Source organism: Anopheles gambiae, chromosome 3, assembly GCF_943734735.2.
Source record: "Anopheles gambiae chromosome 3, idAnoGambNW_F1_1, whole genome shotgun sequence".
NCBI lineage: Eukaryota > Metazoa > Arthropoda > Insecta > Diptera > Culicidae > Anopheles > Anopheles gambiae.
Genome location: NC_064602.1, coordinates 36,701,675 through 36,720,145, shown reverse-complemented (window position 1 = coordinate 36,720,145; position 18,471 = coordinate 36,701,675). Strand labels below are relative to the sequence as shown.

The window sequence follows — 18,471 nt, the reverse complement described above, 5'->3', positions numbered from 1 at the left end:
TTAAAGGCAGTTTTATTACTAACAACAACAGAAATAAAACGAAAACAATCACATAATTAGACATCGTTGTTGTTGCTTTATCCTAACACCAACCCTTTATTCTAATGAAACAAAAAATGGCAAACAAATTGAAGGTTTTAAAACAGTTTTTAGGGAACGAATAAAACGAGGTAAGAACAGAATTAATAAAACTAGGATTGAACTCTTTCTTTTAGAAGGGCGCAAGGGTAAACATTCTAACCGAAATTCCCTATTTTTTCACTGTACACCATATTATGCGAGGAAAGTTTTTTTCTTCCTTTTTCAGTTGCACACGTGTATGTTGCTCTAGTGGTACACCATCCTGCACACAAAGTATGATATACGAATTTTGCTTTAGCGCTGCGCTGTGCATTTCACTTTGCGGTGACCAGTGGCAACAGTAGCGGCGGCGCATGCGTGTATATTGAAAAGTAAACATAAAACAAGCCTAGGGCACGATCAAAATAAAACAAAACACGATTAATAGATCACTTTTTTGTTGCTGGTGCGTGCGTAATTCCCTTTTGAAGGTAGAGAGAGGGAGACGTATTATTGTAGCACTATTGGGTTGAAGTTAAAACGTTGTGTTGCTGTTGTTGTTGCTGCTGCTACTGTAAGACGAACCGGCTCCAGGAAGCACAGCGTAGCTCGTCAACGGTCAGGGGGTATGCGTAAGGATTTTAACACCTTGCTTGCCTGAGGAATTATTGTTTTTAATAGTATTTTTTTTTGTAATTTACATTCATTTACATCAATAAATTTCAGCAATAAAACAAAAACTCACCTGGTATTGATCCTCGGTATCGATCAGTCCCTTCACCGCCACGACCTGGTACTGCGGTGCACGCATGGCGGCCGAATTTTTACGTATCAAGCGCAACGAGTCCTGCGACGAACCGAGCGCTGCCACCTGCCGCGGACCGTGACTCGGATCGAGCACGAGCAGGGATAACCCGGACGTTCGCTGCTCGATTCCAATGATCGTACGCGAGTGCCCTGAAAAAAAATCCGAAAATGGCGAAACGAAATGAAAATTATTGCATACAAAAGAGAATAAAACACGATCCTCTACCTTGATGCTGCAGGTACAGTGGAGGGGTGTGGATGCGCGGCTCCTCGAAGTAGCGCAGCACCCAGTTGAACAGCTCCGGGTGCCGCCCGTCCACCGAGGTGGGCCGGTGAAAGTCGACCAGCTCGCAGCGGATGCGCAACCACGACAGGACGGTCACGATTTCGGTCGCACCGATCCACTTGCGCGTGTTGTACAGCTTGCAGCCGAGCTGTTCCGAGCCCTGAATGTCGAAGCCCTGGGCCCAGGCCGCCTCGACCATGCGCTGCAGCCGGGAGATGCTGGGCATGGCCGTCCGGGCGGGTCCATGCGAGCCCCAGGCTGAGTAAAGCGCTTCGTTGTACGATGTGTTCTGCAAAGCAAGCAGGGTTGTTAACATTTAAGTACACTTTTCCTTCCACAAACAATGGCACCACCAACATACCTGCAGTAGGGAGGAAAGCATCATCTGCAAATTCCGGTACCCACAGCCCCATCCCTTATCGCCATAGCTCGACGCGTAATGATCTACGCTCGAGCAAACGTACGTTTTGATCACGTTCGGCGAGGACGACGATAGCGACAGGACCCTCGGCGACACGGACTTGGTGCAGGACGACCCATCGTCAACGCCGTGCGATTCGGCCGCCCGCAACCCAACCTGCCGCTCGTAGTAGTCGGCCACACTCATCTCGCCCGCGTACACCGCCCGCTGCATCGCGGCCGCCGACTGCTCCCGGAAGTTACCCTGATCGTCCATACCGTACTGCGCGCGCAGCATCTCGAACTCGCGCTGCTCGCGCAGCTTTTGCGCCTGCTTTTCCAGATCCACTGCCACGGCGGAAGGGTTCTTGCCACCACCACCAACACCACCACCGCCACCAACACCGCCACCAACCGCAGTACCTCCTTGGTAGGGGTTTTGGGGGCTTTTCGAGAAGTGCTTCTCGATGTGATACTCCATCTCCTGCGTTTTCATGTGATCGAACGAAATGCCGCACACCGGACAGAGGCTGCCGCTGGTGCCGCCACCCCAGCCGCCACCGTTGTGTGCAGAGGCCGCGGCCGCCGCCCCTGACGGGGTACCGTTCGTTGCCCGCCCACCGTCCGCCTTCGCCGGGCTGAGTATGTCCCGATGCTCGATGTTCACGTGCAGCTCCAGATCCGACCCGGACTCGAACGTGCGATTGCATATCGGGCACTGCAGCACGCTGAGCGTATCAGCGTGCTGGCCACTGCCACCGGCGGCTCCTCCCGCACCACCGCCGCCGCCGCCCGCACCATTCACGCCCGGACTGAGCGGGTCAAAGTGCGACCGGTTGATGTGTTCCTCCAGCACGGTCGGGTTGTCGGAGGTGTACGGGCACAGCAAGCACTGCAGCGGGCTCGCCTGCTTCGTTGTGATCGTCATCGTGGCCGGGCCGGCCGATGAGCCGGTTGCCCCATTCGCACCACCGTTTGCCATTTCCGGGCCGGCCGTTCCGATGCTGAAGGCGTTCGGTTTGTGCGACTTTAGCTTCAGCCCTAGCTGCGATCGCAAGGGGGAACCTTGGCCACCGGCTCCGGCACCGGCCGGCGTGGTACAGCCAGCTCCACCGCCATTCATCACTGTGCCGTCCTTGCTGGTACTGGTACCATTCGCGTGCACCTCACCGCTCCCATTGCTTCCCGCTGCGCCGCCGTTCGTTGCGTGCCCATGCTGACTGTGGATGCTTTTCCCATTCGAGCAGTGTCCACCGTTTGGCAAACCGTTGCTCAGATTCGTGCTACTACTGCCCAAGCTGGAGCGACTGCTGCTCATGCTGCTACTGCCGGCCGCCGTCGACGTGCTACTCCCCATCATCTTGCCCGCCATTGCTGCACCGTTGTGGTGCAGCTGTGACGATCCCGGCGCTTGCAGCGAAGCGGCGCCCTGAGCATGATTGCTGCTGTGGCTTCCCGTACTGGACGAAACGGTCGTCAAACTTTCGCTAGCGCTGATCATCATCAGACCGTTGCTGCTCGTACTAATGCTGCTGCTCGTTTGGTTGACAGCGGTGCTACTAGCACCACCACCACCACCGTTGAAACCCGCCGCCTTCATCCCACCGGACGCTGACATCGGCGTGAGCAGCTCGGACGTGATCGACGGCGACAGCCCGCGACAGTCGGAGATGGAGTCCGAATCCCCGTCGACACTGCAAAAGCTTTAAGTGTGTTAATGCGCGCTTTTTTTTGTTGGACCTTTGCACCGCTATTACCTCGGCGTTTGATCGTCGATGAACGACATCAGCTCGTTCTCGGGCGTTAGGTAGTCCAGGTGGGCCTGGTTCACATGGAGCAGCAGCTCGGCCGCCGGCACACCGGAGAGCCCACAAAACGGGCACTGCGCGCTGCCCTCCACGTGGTACTGTCGCGTGTGGTCGCGCATCGCCTCGTCCGACAGGCCGGAGGCGCCGCAAATTTCACACGAATGCTCCTGCTGCTGCGGTTGCCCGACCGGTCCCTGGGTCGGCGGACCATCCTTGGATTCGCGCCCATTCTGCGAAGCCATCGTTCTTCAGTGGTAGTGCGCTGGGAACGGAAACGGTGGAAAAATTAGATCTAAATAAGCTTCTAGCACGCAGGCCGGGCATCGCGGCACCGACCACACTTCCACATCAAGTGTCTTCCTTCACTTTCGAGCATGCTCTTCAAATTCTATTGGCAACAACAACATCAACAACAGCAAAAGAAGCCCTTAACCCAAAAATAGCCCCTTTTGGGGGGCCTTACACTGATTGGGCCGGCATGGCATGGCATGATTCTAGTGCGGGGAGAAGATAATGATGAGCGCCACGCTTTCGCAACACAGCGCCACGTGTGTGTGGCGGTTGAGGCGGTCGACACACGAAAGTGCCGACTTATCAATTTCTTGTCGAGTTGATGTTGCCCGATTACATAAAAGCATGCTTTATCCGCGCATGCAAAAGATTCTTGCCGCTCGGCGCTGGCTGCGTTCGCAATTTGGCAATGGAAATGGCGTTCGAAAGGCAAGTGTGAAACTTAAAATTCAACTCGCACTCGGAAATACACGGAAACGGTGGTGATGGTGGTGGTGGTGGTGGTTTGTCCGCACAAAACCGCGTGCTGCATGCGAATTCGTTGCTTATTTGACCCTGCGTCCGTCCCTTCCTGCTCGCCGCCAACCACTAAACGTTGGGTACAGCATAAACATAACTATTGTGTGTGTGTGTGTGTGTGTGGGAGGGGTGGGGGGGAGGTCATAACAAAAGAAAAATGGAAAAGGACCCATCGCAGCGGCAAGGCGAAAGCGATACTCGCCACTCAGCAGGATATTGATTTATGGAACACCCGTACAGAGAGCACTGCGGTGGAGAAGAGTCAAAGAGAGCGATAGAGAGAGAGAAGGACCACCACCTGCAGGTCTCTTCTTCGATGGTCCTTTCCAATCTAGAAGATAGTAGGCTAGTGTCACGCGTTGAAACTACTTTAAACTCGAAAAATCAATTAAAAACTGCTCTTTAAGGACACTGGTTATTGGGAGGGCTCCCTTAGAACTGGGGCACCACCAAATCGTCCTTTTGGACACACACACACGCACTTGAGAACACACATGGTATTTCGCACTCTCTCTCTCGCTCCTTAGCTGTGCATGTCCTTTTGACAGTCCAAAGCAGCAGTGTGGCCCATCACACACAGTCAATGGCCTCTATGATGTCGGTGTGGGTCCCTTCGAAACCTGCGCCACCGACCGACCGACAGACCGACGAATCGGAAAGCTAATCGAAGTCACGGGGATGGACTACAAAAAAAAAGGAAAGAAAAAGGAATGCACCACATTCCCACCACGGCACATTATGGTTGCTTCCGTGCGGCACGGCTCAAACAGTAGGCTGGGGCCAGAGGGAAAACTTACATTCCTTACGTAGGAGTTTGACTGCATTCAAGCTGCCTGTTTGCTGCTGTGCCGCTGGTCCGGGGCAACGTGGAGATTCAAGATTACACACCAAAAACACAATATCCTTTGCCTTTCCTGGTGATTTCTGCTTTGAGGGACAATACGGCACACACACTGCACCCTCGTTTGGCCGTACTGACCGGATGATGATGATGGTGAGCGGAGCCAGAAGCAACACGCGGAAGGGGCACGGCCGGAACAAGATTAATGGATTGCTGGCTTACTTCTGCGGGACGGCCCTGTTAGTTGTGCCTACGCACACACACACGCGCGCGCTCCCCAAATCCACCACATTCCCGAGACCCGAACCTGGGGGATGGGGGGGTATCAAATGTCGCCGCGATTGTGGACCGCGCACCGACGGATCGTGCACCGTTAACGACGGGAAGAAAAGCACTACTGCAGAATTCTGCTCCGCGCTTTTTGTGTTCATCCCTCTGCCAATAGCGCTCCTTTTGCTCTGCTCCGTCGGCCCGGCCGGAAAGGTAGGCGGGTGCGGATTGATCTTCTCTTTTACACGTACGGCCCTTTGGGCCACGGGGAGAACGGATACGGTCCCGCTTCAGCACGCCTATACGCCAGGCCTACTCGGCATTAAAACGGACGGACGCGACACTTGGTACTCTCCCTTTCTTTCTCTCTCTCGCGCGGAAGGAGAGCCGCCGGTCCTTTGCAGGGGGGAAAGGGATTTGGTATTTCGTTCGTGTGTGGTGCGCACACACAGAAGATGACGCTCGCGAGAGCACGAAATACTCACCAGCGCGAGGAGCTTCTTGGCGCGTGTAGACTGGAGGAGCTGCGTGAAGGCGGAATCCTTTTCTCTCCGATCATGAATGGAGCGTTCCGTGCGACCTCATTACGTGCATCGCCGTTATCCTTGCTCAGCTGCTTCGGAAGTGGGGGGCCGAAAAGCGCGAGCGCGCGCGATGTCAACAAATTACATAAGCACTGACAGGACGTTCAATTGTCAAAATTGGCAAACGTACGAGCACACACACATACACACACGCTTGCACCAGGCTTTTCGAAATCAAAGGACACACTTTTCGAACAAGGCTTCATTTTCAGACGCAAATTGCGCATTGAAGCGTGAAGAATAATCCGGAAAATACTGGGCATATGGACAAAGGTGTACGAAGTGTTTGAAGTGAAGTGGAAGAGGGCTCACTTTGAAAAGAGCACTGTAGGCAGTAAAGGAAGAGTAAAGAAAATGAGCGAGATGCAGCGATGTTTAAACGTCAAAAAGCCTTGCCATGTTGTACGGGTTTCAAATCCGTCTTCATTATTTGTAAACAAACCCGGCACGCGTGCAAAACTCCGCTGCAGAAAAGTTAGTTTTCTGCAGATTTTCCCCCGATAACTTCCCACCGAAAATGGGTGTCCGTGGCTTAACCACCTTCATCGAAAAGAACGCAGCAGTTTATCTGAAACCGCACGAACTACACGACACAAATCTCGTGATCGATGGCGACAACCTGTGCGTGCAGCTGTTCAAAAGATCTCAAAAAGTTGGGTTCGCCTTGGGCGGCAACTACGACGCGTACTACCGCACGGTGGTGGACTTTTTCGACATGCTGCAGCTGGTGAACGTGGTCCCGTACGTGCTACTCGACGGTGGCTACGAGTCGCGCAAGATCGCCATCGTGCGGTACCGGATGCAGCAGCGCATACTGAAGATGAAAGGCTTTCACGTGCCCGCGATCAACAGCGCAACGCCCCCGATGCTGCGGGAAGTGTTCGTCGACGCGATGCGCGAGTCGGGCGTTGCGTTCATGCGCTGCGCGTTCGAGGCGGACGATGAGGTGGCCATCCTGGCCCGCAAGCTCGGCTGTCCCGTGCTGAGCTACGATTCGGACTTTTACATCCACGACGTGCAGTACATCCCGTATGTGACGCTGTCGAGCAAGGTGTACCGCAAGGTGTCGGACAGGGAGGGCGAAAACTTTAAGGTTGGCATTGTGGAGCGAAAGCAGACGAAAAAGGCGCGACAACGGGGCGATGGGGTAAGGTATATCGCTCAGTGCGGCGATCAGGACGTGGTGGAAGGTGAAGGAGAGGTGGAAACGTACTCCTACCTTGACTGTTGCCTGTACAATATCGACAATTTGACTGGGCCGCACGACCAGCTGGGGAAAGAGATGATCCCGCTGTTTGCCGTTCTGCTGGGGAATGACTACATCGAGCGGAATGTGCTGCGGGCGTTTTATGAGGCGATAAGTACTGGCCGGGTGAACCGGAAAATCAATCAGCAGGAGCGTCGCCTGAAGGTGATTCTGAAGTGGCTGCAGAACCACACGTTTGAGTCTGCAACGCGGGCGATCATACGACACATTAAGGGCGAGCAAAAGCAGCAAGTGTACCGGCAGATACTGACGGCGATCCGAGGCTACAATTGTGAGGATTGCGTCGCGTTGCATTATTTCGGTTTGCAGGATCAAACAGAGCAAGAAACTCCACTGGAGGACGATGAGATTGAAAAGGATCTTCAAACACGATTGGGAGCAATTGATGAAGGCGAAGAAACGATGGAAGAAACGGTCGACGAGGCAAGCTTTCTCGATAGTGAGGAGGAGGAGGAGAAGGAATCTACATCGAACGAAGGGCAAAACGAGAAAAGCAAAGATGACCAGGAAGATGAATTGTCACGACACAACTCCTGCGATGAGGAGCACGACAAGGACGAAAATGACCTCCTACAAGAAGAATCTGACGCGGAAGAGATCATTATGGATGGACATGAACCGTTGATTGGGCCGGAGCTGAAGCGCAACAAGTTCACCGACCGGAACTGGCCGGACTGGTTCAAGCGCATCTACAGCGCGGCCCAAGTGCCACGCTTTTTGGCCGATTTGATCCATTCGAATTTGTACATCAACTATCCCCAGATCGAGGACGTTAAGCGGCAGGACAGTAACAGGCTGAGCGGTCCTATTTTGCGAACCGTGTTTGCGATCCTCAAAACAAGCTTTAAAGTAAAAACGACCGAGTTTAAGTACGTTACGCGACGGGTGCCCGGTACGGGTGTGGTGAACGCTACCGTTACCGATGCCTGTCTGCCCGCAGGGGTCGAATACGATCCTGCCAAGCTGCCAAACGTTACCATCCTGCGGAAGCTGTTCGAAGACGCTGGGATCGAAAAGTGTGACGAGCTGTTTGAAACGATCCGCAGCGTGCCCAGCAATTTGCGCCTTTACTTTCTGGCGATCATCTACTGGGCGAAGAACTGTCCCGACGTGAACTTGGCGTACGTGCATGCGCTCGTGGTGTGCATTTTGCAGCTTCAAATTGTGGATAAAGCGTTGAAAAGCTTAAACCGAAACGTGGACCAGTTTCGCCAGGCACATCGGGAGTATTTGGAGCAACAGCGACAAACAAGCAAAACGAGCGAACAGTCTGCAGGGAAGCCGGACGTTGCATTTAACCGAACGTTCTACAATAAGCTAGCCAGCGGAACTTCCCGTGCGTCGGCACTGCTCGCTTACGACCATTTGATACAACACTTTTCGTACAAGGAGGAGGAGGTCAGGGGAAGGCGTAAGATGTGGATCGAGGCCGGCACCATGCACACGCTGGCCAGCTTCCAGTCGGTTTGCTTCAATCTGTACGCTCTCACGCCGTTGCTGGGCTATCCGGTGGAAAATCTACGCATGCACGAGCTGTACAATACGCTGTTCGTGTACAACGTGTACGAAGGGATGAAGAACCTGGCGGACCTTGGTGAGTACGAGCGTACGGTGATATTCCGCCACTCGGCAACACTTTACGCGGCCGTTTGCGTGATGGTGCGGTTTGTGGAAACCTACGTACCGGAGCTGAAGGGTAGAACGGTGAGGGCGAAGACGGGAAAGGCAGCGAAACGGAAGGAGCAGCCGGTAGTGCACGTGCAACCGATCACGGTTCGACCGGCAAATGATTGGGACGAGGGCAAGAAGGACGAGTCGAGCGAAAGCGATGATGGGGAGGGTTACGTTGATGTGAACAATAAATTCAGTCAACTTCTATTGGCAGGTTGAACTTTAGAAACAAAGCTGGGTGTTGTAAATTATATTTAAAAATACCGTTAAATTAAGTAAAAATTAAAAGATTTGTTTACATATTTTTAAAAACTGTTGTCAATCAACAATACGATATTTTACATATTTAATGAAGCCTCTCAAACGTGTTTTGAATTTAATTAGGCAAAACGAAAATAATAAAATGCGCATGCAACGAAGACAGCATTTTGAAAGTTGCACGTGTTAAGCCGCATGACCACGTGCTCTGGAGTTAAAACCGCTGTGAAAGGCCCGCCCCTTTCCCGCATATCAAAGCAACCGCGATGAGCATATTAGCAACGGTCGGTGGGGGGGATGCAAAGCATGCAGGGACATGCTGCCGAGCGCAACATACATTTTGGGGGTGTGCGTGCTTATTTTGGGGAGAGTGCGCATTTGATGGTGTGTGTGCGGGTGCGTGTTATTATTGAACCAAAATCGCGACATCGCGGCGCCATCAGTCTGACATTCAGTGTGCGCTTGTGTTGGGAGGAAACGGAACGCACAGCACCAGAGGAGATCCCCGAACGCCAGAGCAGTGCAGAAGCTATGTGGGGCGGTAGTGAGCCACCGCCGCTGTATCCGTCCTACGGCTACAACGACTGCTACAACTGGAGCGGTGCCCGGTGGGTACTGGCAGCGGAAGGTGTCGTACCGCCGGAAGCGGTCGTCGCAGGCTACGAGGGCGAAACGACCTACATCGGAAGGGCCAAGCATCGGAAAGCGATTGTCCCGGGGCGGGTGATACCATCGAAGAAGGCCTGTCTGATCGTGTCCGAGGGGTTGGAGCACGCCGTCCACGACTATCAGGTGCTGTGCGGGTACGACGGGCGGTTCGTGCAGACGAGCGGCGGGTACTGCCCGATAGGGTCCCTGCAGGGTGGAGTGACCAAGCGCGGCAAACCGATATTCATTGGGTTGGTGCGGATGGGGCTGGTGACGGTGGTCGGTAGCATAGTGCCGGACGAGTTTTGCTGCCAGGCCGTAGTTAATGGAATACTGAGAAGATTCAACGATTACGAAATTTTCGTGTCCAAAGCGGAGTATAAGGGAGCCTTTGATGAGTCTTAAAACAAGGGGCGTTTGTGGTTGGTTTCGAACATTTTATGTTCTTTAACACGTAAATAAACAATCCGAACACCAGGATAAAAAGTACTTAAAACACTATATTACAATAACGATGTACAACGCAATAAAACTTTACATACAAAAAACCTATACGCCCGCTAGTCCCTAATGCTCGCGCTCGCACCTCTTATCGCGGATGGCCTGCAGTGAAGTGTATGTCAACGGTCACCCCGAGGTCGTCGTCCCGACCTCGGTCCTCGGAAGGATCGCGATGGCTGCGCCCTTTAGCTGCACGTGGTTGTTGACAGCTCTAGCGTCTGAAAACCGTCGCACGTAGCGAGCGGCCCAGAGCACAATGTTGCGCAACTTTGATTCCGTCCACAACATCTCCCCCTGTTAATATAGCTGGTACTGGTCCAACCAACGTGAGGGTCTTATATTTCTAGAAGACCTACGTGGTACTTGTACCAGCTGTTCTTCTTCCTTGTGGTCATCTAGTTCATCTGTTGGAGACTCTTCAGGTGATGTAGGTGAACAGGAAGTGTAGACTGAACCCGAATTGGACGATGACGATGGCGAGGACGCAGACGATGTGATAGCAGACTCAGGCGGTATTGTAGACGATGGTGGAGTCGACGATGACGATGGTGACAAACAACTCGGTGATGGAAGACACGTTGTTGGAGCCAATGATAACGATAACGGTGGCGCCTGAACAGGTGATGGAGTGCACTGATCGTCAAGCAACGGTGGTGGCTCGTGCATTACATTCCATGAATCCAGAAATACATCCAGAGCTAAGGGTTTCGAAGAGCGGCTCTGCTGATGCTGCTGATTTCCGTTACGCCTACGCATTTGATTTACATGCCTTCGAAGTGTACGTTGATCACCGGTTACAACTTCATACATAACGTTGCCACATCTTCCGGTTATGACTGCTGGCTCCCATTTCCAAATGTTTCTGCTGTATGTCTTGACGTACACTAAATCTCCGCAGGACAACTCTCTCACCTTCTCAGGTACACTGTGTTTAAATGGATTTAAGGTAGGACGAAGCAGATCCAAAGTTGTTCGCATTTTACGACCTAACATGAGCTCAGCTGGTGATTTCTTTTCTTCTGTGGACGGATTTGGAGTCGATCGATAGGTTTGTAAAAATATGTCCAATGCCTCCGGAAGTGATGTATCTTCTGCACTAATCTTTTTCATCGATCTCTTGAACGTGTCTACAAACCTCTCAGCCTGGCCATTTGACTGAGGATGAAATGGTGCTGTTCTCAGATGTTCTATGCCATTGTGAGCGCAAAAATCAGCAAAAATCTCGCTAGTAAACTGCGTGCCATTGTCACTTACAAGCGTGACTGGATTTCCAAAACGTGAAAATATTCCTCGTAGAATTGCTATAGTCGCCGATGCCGTATTGCTTGATGTTTTTACAATCTCTGGCCATTTTGAGTATGCATCCACGACAATTAAAAAATAGTCCCCTTCCAGAGGGCCAGCGTAATCGATATGCACACGCTGCCATGGTGATGAAGGTTTAGGCCAAGGAATAGGAGTTGAATGAGCAGGTGACTTTGAAACAGCTTGACACCTCTCACAAGAGGCTACGCATTCGCTTATGTCTTTATCGATGGATGGCCAATATACGTAGCTACGAGCTAACGATTTCATTCTTTGAATGCCAGGATGGCCACGATGGAACTGTCGGAGGCATCGTTCCTGAAGGCTGTTTGGAATTATGACTCTCTCGCCAAATAATAAACACTCATCCACTGCTGATAACGCTTCCCTTCTTGCATAAAAACTTGCTAATTCTCCTGTATAAATAGTATTATGTGGCCAACCGTTTTGTGTAAAATGTAGTACCTTTGATAAAATTGAATCTTTTCCCGTTTGTTTGGCTACTTCCGTAAAATTGATTGGTAGGGATGAGATGTTGCTGATGACTACTGATTTTACATCCTTCTCTAGCTCCAAATTGGCGATTATATAGTCTTCATCTGGCTTGCTGTGCTCGCTTATCAATCTTGATAGGATGTCGGCATTTCCAAATTTCTCCGTGGTTACATATTCGATTTCAAAATCGTACATTAAAAGCGTAAGGGCAAAACGCTGTAACCTGTTTGCAGTGTAAACAGGAATACCTTTCTTGTTTCCAAATATTCTTAGCAGAGGCCTGTGATCTGTCTGAAGACGGAAATGCCGACCAAATATCATCTTATGAAATTTGGTCACTGCGAAAATGATAGCTAGCCCTTCCCGGTCGATTTGACTGTATCTTTGCTCGGCTTTTGTAAGAGATCGTGATGCATGTTGTACAACCTTCATACTGCCATCAGAAAATTTGTGACTTAGAGTTGCTCCCAGACCAACGGAAGACGCATCAGCTGATACCACTATCTCAAGTCGCGGATCATAGTGGGTTAATAATAGGTTTGAAGACAATACTGACTTGAATTTTTCAAAAACTTTCTGGCATTCTGCAGTCCACGCAAATTCTCTCCCTTCTTTTAGTAGTGCATCCAGTGGGTACCGCAAATTTCGTAGATTTGGAATAAAGCGCCCATAATAATTGATTGCTCCGAGGAATGACCTTACTTCACTGACATCTGATGGTGCTGGCAAATTGGTTATAACTTTAACTTTTTCCGGATCTGGTCTGATGCCTTGATTATCGATTATGTGCCCTAGATACCGTATTTGCTTCTCATTAAAAAAACATTTTTCTACGCGAATTGTGAAACCATAATCTTGAATTCTAGCGAGCGTTTCATTTAAAATATCATCATGTTCTTTCTGATTCCTACCTCCGATAATGATATCATCCATGTAACTGGAAACTCCCCGCAATCCAATGAGCATTTTGTCCATCAACTGTTGAAAAGCCGCAGGAGCTACCTTGATGCCCGGTGGTAGTCGGTTGTAGGAGTAAAGCCCTTTATGCGTGTTGATGGTTAGAAACTTCCGACTCTGCTCAGCAATTTCGACCTGAAGGAAAGCATCCGATAAATCTATTTGTGTAAAATGAGTGCAATTACCTAGCCTGGCGAAAATATCTGCTGGTAGTGGAAGCGGGTACTCCTGGGGGTGCAAGGCTCCATTGAGACCGGTCGAGTAATCTCCGCAGATCCTTATCTGACCGTTTGCTTTCCGCACGACGACAATTGGTGCGGCCCAGTCAGAGAAATCGACCGGTGTGATGACTCCTAGCTTCTCCAGCCGGTCCAGTTCCTTGTCGACTGCATCCAGCATAGCGTACGCAACTGGACGTTTAGGGCAGAAAACTGGACGACACTTTTCTTTCAGCTGCAGAGTAACGTTTCCCTTTGTACATAGGCCCATGCCCTCTCCAAACAGCTTGGGATAACGTAGTCGTAGCTCCTTATTCGTTGATGATTGAATGGCGTTGCATATCTGGTCAACAGGCACTGACCATAAGGAAAAAGCCTCGATTAGGTCGGTTCCCAACAGCTTCAAGTCCGCTTGCGAAACATAAACCGTCTCGACACGCTGCTCTTCTTTGATGGTGATGTTGGCACTGAATTCGCCGATTATATGCAACACTGCTCCCGATGCTGTTTTGGCATCGACTGTTGGCGGGGAAAGGGGGGGTGCTCCGATTAGTTTCCAGGTATTTTTGCCAATGACTGATATGTCAGAAGCGGTGTCGAGCTGTAGCCGGAGGTGAATGCCATTGATGCTGAGAGGTACATACTTCCTTCTCTCCTGAACGCTGTGCACATTGACTGAGACCGTTCTAGTATTTGCTTGCTGACGATTGAAATTCGCTTGGTTATAGTTCCGACGATAATTGTTGTACGTTTTGCAAAATCCTTCTTTGTGGCCTATTCTTCCACAATCGGTACATTTGTGAGTACGGTACGTACAGTCTCGAGACCAGTGTAGTCCTCCACATAGCCAGCACGATCTGCTAGGGGGTTTCGAATCGTATGGCAGGTTGCTTCGATAATGCTGGAACTGTGTTTCCTTATGCTTCACTGCATAGACTTGTTCGGTGTTCTCTCTTTCGATCATTGCGCTGTCGTGTCTTAAGTTGATAATGCGTTGACATTCGGTTGTAATATGCTCCAGGGTGGTTTCAGGACGTTCCTCGATCCGCACTAACAGTCTTTGACGAATTTCCACATCCTTATCATCTTTCAACCCGCAAACAAATACAAGGCATTTAAGCTGTTCCTCCGTCAACTTGCCTAACTCAAAGTTGACTACACCCCGGTTGACGCGACATGCGTACGCTAGATAATCTTCCGTCTTCCCCTTCACCGTATTTAAGCATTTGAACCGTCGATGTAACAGGGACTCCTTAGTTCCGAACAAATCTGTCAGCTTTGCGACCGTCTCTGGTAATGAAAAATCTCGTGAGAACTTTGGCAAGATAAAATTTACATACCGGTCATGTTCAAGAGTTCCTAGCTTGCGCATGAGAAGGCGCACTTTTGCTTCGTCGCTCAACCGGGCAGCATCTCTTTCGAACAGGTCCTCATAGCGGTTGTACCATGCGGCAAATGTCGTTCCAGCCTCAGCATCGTATTTAAATTCTTTAATGTGGCTGCACAACGAATCCAAGATTTGTTCCGGTGTTGTGGATGAACTTTGGCCTGACCCTTGCTGCTGCATTAACTGCGCCAAAATGTTCTGCTGCTGCGCCATTTGTTGCTGCATTAATTTCAAGATCTGCATCATCGACGAACTATCCATCGACACCGATGGCGGCGTTTGTAATGGAGGTTGCTGCACTGATGGTTCTCCAGAACCATTTTGTAGCTGGTGCGTCGGTTGCACATTAAAACCCGCACTAGAGCGCCTTTCTTCATCACCACTGGTATTCATTTTATAAATTATTTGCAGAGAGAGAAAAAAAAATTGTCCTCGACAGGAAAAAAAATAAAACCGAACTGTACACGAACTTTTCAATCAAGCTACTGAGCTTAGCTATCCTACTACACACGTTCTGATGATCCTTTTTATATACTTTTTTTTTCTTTTACACTCACTGAATAGGTTTTTTTTTTTTAATTATTAAACAATTTCACTGCACTGCGCGTTTTTTTCAGTTAGAGAAGGAGCAGTTTTTTTTCTTTTTTTTTTACAACGCAGGTTCTACACACTGATGAGGAAAATACTTCTCGTCGCCACTTTTATGTTCTTTAACACGTAAATAAACAATCCGAACACCAGGATAAAAAGTACTTAAAACACTATATTACAATAACGATGTACAACGCAATAAAACTTTACATACAAAAAACCTATACGCCCGCTAGTCCCTAATGCTCGCGCTCGCACCTCTTATCGCGGATGGCCTGCAGTGAAGTGTATGTCAACGGTCACCCCGAGGTCGTCGTCCCGACCTCGGTCCTCGGAAGGATCGCGATGGCTGCGCCCTTTAGCTGCACGTGGTTGTTGACAGCTCTAGCGTCTGAAAACCGTCGCACGTAGCGAGCGGCCCAGAGCACAATGTTGCGCAACTTTGATTCCGTCCACAACAGAACAAAAACACATTTAATATGCTTAACGGTACCAGTGCTAAGTGTAATCAAAAGTGTTTATTTAAAGACAAAATGCGAGTTGGTTTTTACAACCCCTAATTTCATAAATATCCCCTAACTGTGTGTGTATGTGTGTGTTGTTGAAGGCAATGCAAAATCTGCAACAACCAAAGCGAAAGAATACTCTCAACGGCGATAGTATGTGTGATATGTTTTCGCCGAATTCCACAATATACCAAATGTACCAAAAAGAAGATTAATGACGGTTTGATGGCATCTTCTTAATACTCGCGCAGCGAACAAGTGTGACAAAGTGTACTTTGATTGCAGTGTGAAACTTCCCCAAGCAAATTAACCATGTGCAACCGCCAGTTCACGGCTCACTTTACGTACAACGTACCGTCGCAGGGGTACACCGAGCACGCCTACCTCGATAATGCCCGCTGGGTGCAGGCGGCCGAAGGGCTGGTACCGCCCGATGCCGTCGTCGGTGGCTTCGAAGGCGAAGTGACGTTCATCGGGCGGGCGAAGCATCGCGGCTCGATCGTGCCGGGCCGGATCGTGCCCTCGAAGAAGGCGTGCTGCGTCGTGTGGGGTGGCGAGGAGCACACCAAATCCGACTATCAGGTGCTGTGCGGGTACGAGGGCCACTTCGTACACGTCGGTGGCGGCTACATCCCGAACGGAGCGCTGCGGGGCGGTGTGTCCGAGCACGGCAAGCCGCTCTACATTGGGCTGGTGCGCCTGGGATCGACGACGGTCGTTGGCAAGGTGCAGCCGGAGCACTCCTGCTGCTACATCGCGGTCGGTGGGGTGGAGAAAGCTTTCCGCGAGTACGATGTTTACGTTACCACCGCCGGCTATAATCAACCAGTGCCTGGGCGCTGAATGCGCAACGTTTTCACGTCCACCCTCCTCCTTACATGACATGACACCGGGAACACGACTACCTCTATGCTGCATTTTTTTGAATGAATAAACCGTTTCGCGTCACCATACAACCGGCTTGTATTTAGCGTGCAGTTTAATAGTTTACAAATAATCTTTTGTTTTCTTTCCCCGTTCCCCAGTCCCTACAGCCGATAGTGCGCTATGCGTTTCACTATCTGGTTTGAAAATTTTGACACAGCCATTATCTAAGATTCCCTTTTGGGTGGTGGCAAACGTCCGTTCGATGCGATTTTATCGGACGTTGCCGTCAAACGCCATTTCGGTTCAAATTGCGATTATTTGGATGATTTAAAAAAAACATTATAAAAAATAAGCTGATATTTTTCCTACATAACCTGCATAATTACGATGACAGATACAATCGGAGGCGACGATCCGACGGAATCAAGGAGTTTTGGTTCGGTCGTTCGACGCAATCGCACGTCCGACGTTATTGGTCAAATCCCGTATACATTTCGTCCGTTAAAAAATCGCATCGCATGGGCCAACGCCACCACCCCCTTAAGCGTAATTCGTCGCCGCACGAGTATAATGTATCTATGTACCAGTCGGTGCCGCGTTTCACTGCTGCGATTTGATAAACACTTCAAAGTTGACGTGCGGTTCCTCCTTCCTGTTGTACGGTATGTAGCAGACGGAGTGCGATCGCTGCACCTTCCCGCAGACCAGCTGCCCGTCCACCGCTACCCGCCCGATGTACAGCGGTTCGCCCTGCTCGGACACACCGGCCGGCGTTGCCCGCAGCAGCACGTTCGTCTCGGTGCACGGCACAAACTCCCCGGCGGTGCACAGGATCTCGCACACCTTCTTCTCGTGCGCCTTGCCGCCCCACGGAATGTAGCACACCTTCTTGGCCGGGTTGATGAAGCCGGGCGTGACCGAGCCGGCATGCTCGGCCCGGCCCAGGTACAGCTTCGTGCGCTTGCTGGTGCCACACTCGACGGCACTGGGCGGCAGGGGCCCACTGTCCTGGTACGGTACCCATTTCATGCTGTGCAGCGCATCCCACCGGTGGAGCTGCTGCTTGCGGGCGGTGCGCGGGTACCGGTCGTCATCGTGGATGTCGTAGAAGTGGATGTGCCGCGGCGTGGACGCTGCAAAACGAATAGGTTAGCGGTGAGTCATCAGTCTACTACTCAGGGACAGGGAGCAGGAGCCACAGGCACGGAGTTTCTAACAATCGATGACACGTAGAGCGAAGCGAAACACTTACTGTAATTCACCATGTTGTTGAATAAAGGCTACTGGTTTCGTTAGAACGCCCTTTACGGAACGATCCTCAGGATTGCTTGATCAGCCCTTACTGCACCTGCATCGCAATTTCATGCACAACTTTTGCACAACTGGACATTCCACCTTGCGACGGCTGCTTTGAGATGATCGGTGGGCGTGAGCGCGCACTGTCATAACAAAGTGAGCGCGTCGTGAGGAAAGTCGATGCAGTGAGAAGTTTTGCTCATGGCGGGTGCAACAGGTTGGAATGGTATTTAGAGCTTTTATTAAATTACATTTTTTTTACGTGTGGCTATTTTACAGTATTCAGTACTACTTTTTGATAACCAGACACAAAAATTATCCTGTTTATAAAGAGTATTTTCATGAGCATTGCGGTGAGCTGCACTCACGAGTGAATGTAAACAAATGAGAACGATTTAGCTCACTCTTGAGCAATCACTGAACGTTTGATTTGACCGTTATGGCGACAAAATACTAGAAATCGAGTGCATTGTAGATTGTTTGTAAATTTTTTACATTTTTCTGACTAATTGAAACACGTATACATATCCTTTTAAAGCCATATCTCTTGATAATGAAATTCTGTTTTATTATTTCCTTCAACGTGTGATGTGATCCATGCAAAAAGTGTGCTCACTGGCCAACATAAATAAATAAATG

The 18,471-nt window shown here is 50.4% G+C and overlaps 6 protein-coding genes across 12 annotated transcripts; 3 read left to right on the top strand and 3 right to left on the bottom strand.

Moving 5' to 3' along the window:
• Positions 1-56: 56 nt before the first annotated feature.
• On the bottom strand, positions 57-6,172 carry LOC1278982 (zinc finger-containing ubiquitin peptidase 1). Of its 7 annotated transcripts, none has more exons than XM_061656847.1 (7): positions 5,767-5,986; positions 4,968-5,677; positions 3,310-3,622; positions 1,515-3,255; positions 1,094-1,442; positions 806-1,017; positions 57-717 (listed from the first exon to the last, which is right to left on the bottom strand). In XM_061656847.1, exons 3-7 carry the CDS (start codon positions 3,600-3,602, stop codon positions 673-675), a joined length of 2,640 nt encoding a protein of 879 aa, XP_061512831.1. In that variant the 5' UTR covers positions 3,603-3,622; positions 4,968-5,677; positions 5,767-5,986; the 3' UTR covers positions 57-672. The 7 variants fall into 7 exon arrangements, with proteins under 7 accessions (XP_061512831.1, XP_061512833.1, XP_061512832.1 ...); XM_061656849.1 differs by having other exon boundaries at positions 4,977-5,677; XM_061656848.1 differs by having other exon boundaries at positions 4,968-5,144.
• Positions 6,173-6,271: 99 nt separating this feature from the next.
• Positions 6,272-9,036, top strand: LOC1278980 (protein asteroid). The gene has a single exon (XM_061656854.1). The coding sequence runs from the start codon at positions 6,383-6,385 to the stop codon at positions 9,020-9,022; it is 2,640 nt and encodes an 879-aa protein (XP_061512838.1). The 5' UTR covers positions 6,272-6,382; the 3' UTR covers positions 9,023-9,036.
• Positions 9,037-9,176: 140 nt separating this feature from the next.
• Positions 9,177-10,145, top strand: LOC133393202 (uncharacterized). Its single transcript, XM_061656868.1, has one exon. It carries the CDS (start codon positions 9,359-9,361, stop codon positions 10,112-10,114), a length of 756 nt encoding a protein of 251 aa, XP_061512852.1. The 5' UTR covers positions 9,177-9,358; the 3' UTR covers positions 10,115-10,145.
• A 44-nt stretch (positions 10,146-10,189) lies between these two features.
• LOC133393201 (uncharacterized protein K02A2.6-like) lies at positions 10,190-15,629 on the bottom strand. Its single transcript, XM_061656844.1, has one exon. It carries the CDS (start codon positions 14,963-14,965, stop codon positions 10,508-10,510), a length of 4,458 nt encoding a protein of 1,485 aa, XP_061512828.1. The 5' UTR covers positions 14,966-15,629; the 3' UTR covers positions 10,190-10,507.
• Positions 15,630-15,981: 352 nt separating this feature from the next.
• Positions 15,982-16,625, top strand: LOC1278979 (uncharacterized). Its single transcript, XM_318634.5, has one exon. The coding sequence runs from the start codon at positions 15,982-15,984 to the stop codon at positions 16,510-16,512; it is 531 nt and encodes a 176-aa protein (XP_318634.5). The 3' UTR covers positions 16,513-16,625.
• LOC4578182 (uncharacterized) lies at positions 16,615-17,985 on the bottom strand. The gene is made up of 2 exons (XM_001238017.2): positions 17,789-17,985; positions 16,615-17,669 (listed from the first exon to the last, which is right to left on the bottom strand). The coding sequence occupies exons 1-2, from the start codon at positions 17,799-17,801 to the stop codon at positions 17,137-17,139; spliced, it is 546 nt and encodes a 181-aa protein (XP_001238018.1). The 5' UTR covers positions 17,802-17,985; the 3' UTR covers positions 16,615-17,136.
• Between the last annotated feature and the right edge of the window lie 486 nt (positions 17,986-18,471).